Source organism: Salmo trutta, chromosome 29 (assembly GCF_901001165.1).
Source record: "Salmo trutta chromosome 29, fSalTru1.1, whole genome shotgun sequence".
Classification (NCBI taxonomy): Eukaryota; Metazoa; Chordata; class Actinopteri; order Salmoniformes; family Salmonidae; genus Salmo; species Salmo trutta.
In genome coordinates, this window is record NC_042985.1 from 13,943,706 (window position 1) to 13,949,733 (window position 6,028).

Genomic DNA, 6,028 nt, shown 5'->3' on the forward strand with positions numbered 1-6,028 from the left:
TTCTCATTACAGGGAAAACATGCTTTACATTGAGTGCATATGAAGGACATATATGTGGACATAGTCCTATTTAGCAGAGAGCTAGGAAAGTGATGTGTATCTGGACGTGATCTGCAAAATGCCCGTTATATAAAGTATGTGTACAGTAAGCAACTTCTAATGCATCATTTGAATAATTTAAGGTAGCACCTCTACTATACCCCTATCATAGGAGGGGTATAGTAGAGTGTCACTGTCTAAAATATTTGATTTAACAGATTAAAAGATTTCAGTTTATAGGCCTATTTGTCTTATTCACCGTTTCCTTGAAATGTGTTTTGACAGGGCCATAGGGCTCTGGTCAAAAGTAGTGCACTATATAGGGAATAGTCTGCCATTCGGGATGCAAACATGGTCTCTATGGAAGAGACAACTACAGTTATTTGACCTCTCCCAGTTGTAGGTCAGTTTGCCCTCTTTCCATAGGGCCTGGTGGAATACAAAACCGAGCTGCCCCATTTCATTAGTGAAGCAGAGTAATTCAGTGTGGATTCCAGCCTATTGTTTCTCCCTAAACTGACTAGACTGAAGGTGTGGCATTTATACTGCATGAAGGTGTGGCATTTATACTGCATGTCGTTGTACATGTAGCCTTGAATCCCAGGCTTCTCCTCCACCAGATTCAATTCAGTAAGCCGAGTGACCGAGAGTATCATGGTGTCAGGCTGTGTGGCCTAACTCTGCTGTACACAACATGCCAGTGGACTAATGGTCTGGGGCTAGATCCAAAAACACTATGTAGTCTTCACTGAACTATTCAACCTGTTGGCAGGAAGTACGTCTGTATACCGTTGAACAAAATTGTCCAGTAGAACTGGAGGAAACCTTCATATCCTGGTCCACTTCAACAGTATACAGATGTACTCCAACAGGTTGAATAGTTCAGTGAAGACTACATTGTGTTTTTGGATCTAGCCCCAGACCATTAGTGTCACGACTTCCACCGAAGGTGGCTCCTCTCCCTGTTCGGGCGGTGCTCGGCCGTCGTCGCCGGCCTACTAGCTGCCACCGATCCCATTTTCCTCTTCGTTTGTGTCGGTCTTTTTTTTCACACCTGTGTTCAGTTAAGTTGATTTCAGTGGGTTTATATACACCGCGCTGCATGCTAGGCTTTGTGCGGGATTATTTGTGTGTATTGCATGTTAGGGGTGCATGCCTGCACCTCGGGGTTTCGATTTATTTTCGGTAGATGTTACCGTGTGCTTTCGAGACAGTGTTTTTGGAGTCGAAGTTTCTCCTCCGTGTGTGCGGTTTATTCCCTGTGGGTGGCGACTACGTTTGTGCGTGTTTTTCCCACTTGTTTGTATTGTGAGTTCGGGACCGCCTTATTAAACATTTTGTGCCACTGGAACTTCTTTGTTCTCCTGCTCCTGATTCCTACACAGCCTGACACCATGGTACTCTCGGTCACTCTGCTTACTGAATTGAATCTGGTAGAGAAGCCTGGGATTCAAGGCTTAAAGTGCACATGGAAATCTAGCCAAAATCTAATATTTTACCATGTCATTATCTGTTGAACAAAACAACGTTCTTCCATAGTTTCAGTTGGTTGTAACACTGTCATCCAAGAGTTGCTGAAGTTCCTTCAGTAACAAAACAACCTTGACATATAGGCTATCCTGGGACAGCAGTGATTTAGTCTAGAATGTACTAAATGTAATGAGCTACTTGTTGCCAATGAGACAGCAATGTCAACAAACAAACCCAGCGTGACTAGCCAATAGCAACAGAGCATGAGCTGGTGGTGTAGCAGTCTTTACCTGGAGTTCAGTTTGTTACATGGAAGTTCTAGAATCTACCATCTATGAAGTCAAAACTCTGTAGAAATAAGCATACTGTACAGCATGGCTAAATTCAGAGAAAAAAGAAGCAACATGTCATGAACTTTGAGAGTTGATTTTCCAGTGAAGCAGATCTTAGTGGTTGTCAAGGACACAGGGTAGTCTCGTGACCACACCCTGCTATCACCCGTGCCAACTGTTGCCGGGGGGATAGATAGGTCCCCGCGGTAACGCTCGCTATGTTTAGTGGTGTCCCGCCTCAGGCTGCAGCGTTTAAGAAAAGACAAAGTGTTGAAAAGGGAAAACCACAACGAGCAGTTAGCTGTGCCCTGGCTGGCTGGGGATGTGTCTGAGACAGATGTACACACACATGGCCAATGGAAGCAGAACTAGAAGTCATACAACAGTAAATAAAGTGAACAGATGTCTAGTTGGAGCGATAGTCATGGGATTAAACTCCATTATGTCCAGTAGAACTGGAGGAAACCTTCATATCCTGGTCCACTTCAACGGTATGCAGATGTACTTCATGCCAACAGGTTGAATAATACAATAGAAACCAACAGTTATAGAAGACAACAGAGTAGAGTGTTTTAGCAGGAGGATTGTTTATTGGTGTTGTGCTTTGAGCTGCAACCCTCCTCTGTTCTATTGTCATCTCTGTGACTGACTGCCTGGTGGCTCGTAACAAAGCAATAAATATGGAGGATATAAAACCATGCCTGCATATAATGCCAGGGAATAATTTACACTAGGAAAGAGTAATGACACAGTGGCAGCAGCAGCTGGTAGAAAGAGTGTTGCTAGCTGCAGGACAGAATGACGTAGAAATGTTTAAGGCAAGGCACACCTCTCCTTCTCCTTCCCTTCTCCTCTCCTCCTGCAGGCAGATATATCCTTCTCTTAGCCGATAGACTGACCTGGAAGAACACAGAACACAAACCTATTAGTTGTGATTTATACAACACGTACACCTAGTATATTTAGACACACAAGTATTAGTTGTTTTACACAAAACTCAGACGTTTATTTACACAACAGAATTCTCTCTCACACAAAGATACGTTTAGTTACATACAAACAACTATTTGTTAGCATTTACAGGTAGTGATGTTTTCAAGGTTGAGGCTGACATGAGGGGGACAATAATGAGTGTGGGACAGGAAGGAAGCGTACCTTTGTTGCTTACAGACACTTCTGGATGTTGTTCAGGACGTCTTCGTAGACAGTGTTGTACAGCTGTTCCTTTGACTTAGTTCCATCTAGCTGCACTGTAAACACCACACAAAGAATTAGTAACATGAAAACAGATACTACACAAGTAGGAGAACCGATATGCCGTGTACACACACACACACACACACACAGAAGCATTACACATTTATCACAAACACATGATTTAATGGGAGCATGGATATACTGTGCACAAACACTTACCAATATCAACTCCTAATGTTTCCATGATGCGCTTGTGTTTGGTGTACATGGGCCAGACGTGACCATCAAACAGACCCGGGGGATCTGGTACCTTGTAGTTTCTTGAGCTGCACACAACACACACACACACCTGGGATTAGCTGAAAGGTTGCTTCACAACAGCAAAGCAGCAAAAGCTGGATGTTCAGGTAGATATGTCCATGTTTCAGTGTTTAACTTACCACCTCCTCTTTTTGCATACTTCGTATGGAATGGAAATAAAATAGCGTTGGTTCAGTACGTCGATCAAAGGTCTGCAGGAACACAAACAGAATTGGAAATATATGTTTTATAAGTTGACAGAATGAGATGAAAGTACGTCTCACTCCTGTGTGGAATGTACCAGAACCTCACCCAGAGTTTTAGGGAGAGAACAGACACTCCAGACAGGCTTTTCACTCATAGGTGTGAAAGCATTTCATTTTCAATTTACATGCTTGTTACTTAGTTAAACAGGAGGAAATAGTCAAAGTATTGACCAAGTGTACTGGTGTTACTACTACTATATTACTGTGGTATTATACTTTACATATAACTACAAAGCTGCTAGATGAACCAGATCTAGAACTAATGGTGTTCTACTAGGAGAGACACAGAAACACATTCTGTCCTCCTCACCCAGAATTGAGGAGCAGGAAGAGAGGAAGAAGGAGAGAGAGAAAAGAGTCCTCACCCATAGGTGTAAAGCAGGAATCCTTCCACGATGAGGATGTGAGTTCCCTCATCCCCGTGGTCAGACTCCGGGAGAATCTCGGTATCCAAAGTGTTGTTGACGCCGTGCGACCTTTCAAACTTCACCGGGTCGTCAAGCCAGGCGTAGATGGTACTCATCATGGCGTCCATGTCGAGGGCAGTGATGACTGGAGGGATGATGGAAAGGAAAAGGCATATAAAAGGAGAGAGACAGTGAGAAACGAAGCGATGTACAGCTAAAATCCGCCTTCTAGGTTTAGAAGCATGATGATTGTATTAAGTAGTAGTGTGTTACACACCCACACAGACTCACCCCCCCAACCCTTCCAGAAAGAACCCGTCTTACCATCATACTGCTTAAAGCCATCTTCACCAACTTCAATCTGATCTTGTGGCTGAAACATACATGAATGAGATGTACCCAGGTACATTCTAACATTCTGCCATATGAACACCTCTCAGGGTCTGCCAACCCTCCCTCACGCCTCTCTCCCAACACACACTGAAGGAAATACTAGTTCTTCTATCCAAGCAATGACATCAATATAGATTCAAAGCTCTAGCCCATGTGCAATGTGCGTTTACTCCATCACTAGCATAACGAGCAACATAATAACGACAGTAATAGCTATAGTAATACACACAGGAGACTCACCTTGAAAAAGTCATCCTGATGAACCACACAACTGTTGGGAAGGTTCTTCATCAGTTTGTTGGTGAGGGTGGTCTTTCCCCCGTTGGTTACGCTGTAAAAACATACACAATCACATATGGTAAGAAATACCACGAGGGAGGGCGCTGTATTGTACGTCGCTGGCATTACATATGAATGGCAACTAGTGGGCAGAGGGACAGATAACGATTTACACACGTTTGTATGTTTTTAGCGCCGCAGGTAACATTGTAACGTTAAATCGCCCGACGCTGGCAACATTATTGCAGTGAATTAACGTTTCAATGACGGATGCACACGTATTACATTGTCACAACCGGAAACTAACCTCTTCGCCACAGACAGAAGGGGTTAAAAATATATTGGTATTCGCTCCCGGGGCGATGAGGCTATGTCAGAAGCATATTTAGGGTATTTATTAGACAATGGAAATATACTGCTGGAAAGGGAAGGGCTGTAAAGTCGCCACGATGACAGAAAGAGAACGGACAATCGGTATTCCTATGGAACGCGCCCAGCCCCACGTGCTGCGGCCTAGTAGGCGATATTACCGTATTTCAAGACACTCACCCGCCGATGCCGATAATGTACTTCATCTTGTCAGACAGTGAAAGTTCAGGAAACTTGCAAAAACGTCAAAAAAACAGGACCGTTCAGCCCTCTAGGAACTCAGTGATCAGACGGAAGAAAGCTTCAAAAGAGAAGGTTCAGTAAACGTCAACTACTTGATTCTTCCATGTTTCAGAATATGGTGAAAGGTTGGACGATGTCACTTCGCTGTGCGCTTCAACCAAGAGAGAAATGAACTGCTAGGCTCACTACTGCACTTACTGCCAGTTCAACGGTGATTGGCTATATAAACACTTCAGTCCCAGCGGAAACAAAAACCCACAGCCAATCAGGAAGCGTTGAAATCTTCACCCCCCGTTTTCCCCGCCCACCTTTTTTTCTAGAGCCAATTAAAATAATACTTTATTACAAAAAAAATTAGATTTTGTTGTTGTCTGTAAATGGAAAAAAATAAAACACTTGTTCGTTCTTTGTCACCTCCCAATTGCCCCATCGTCTGTATTGGTTTGCTATGTATTTGTCATTAGCTTTATCCGATACATTGTTCTGCTCATATAAGTCGGTTTTATAGACCGTCTGTACTGAGGAGTGACATAAAGGTAGGTGTTCAGTGTACACAGTGTACATTTCCTGAGAGACTGTTATGCAATGTACGAGCTGGATATATTCTATACAGTACCAGTCAAAAGTCTGGACACACCTACTCATTCAAGGGGTTGTCTTTAATTTGACTTTTCTATATTGTAGAATAATAGTGAAGACATCAAAACTGTGAACTAACAGATATGGAATCACT

At 43.2% G+C, this 6,028-nt stretch overlaps 1 protein-coding gene across 1 annotated transcript; it reads right to left on the reverse strand.

The window, feature by feature from the left end:
• Window positions 1-2,409: 2,409 nt before the first annotated feature.
• On the reverse strand, window positions 2,410-5,513 carry mibp2 (muscle-specific beta 1 integrin binding protein 2). The gene is made up of 8 exons (XM_029720956.1): window positions 5,233-5,513; window positions 4,645-4,735; window positions 4,336-4,384; window positions 3,970-4,156; window positions 3,479-3,550; window positions 3,258-3,364; window positions 2,997-3,091; window positions 2,410-2,740 (listed from the first exon to the last, which is right to left on the reverse strand). The coding sequence occupies exons 1-7, from the start codon at window positions 5,256-5,258 to the stop codon at window positions 3,006-3,008; spliced, it is 618 nt and encodes a 205-aa protein (XP_029576816.1). The 5' UTR covers window positions 5,259-5,513; the 3' UTR covers window positions 2,410-2,740; window positions 2,997-3,005.
• Between the last annotated feature and the right edge of the window lie 515 nt (window positions 5,514-6,028).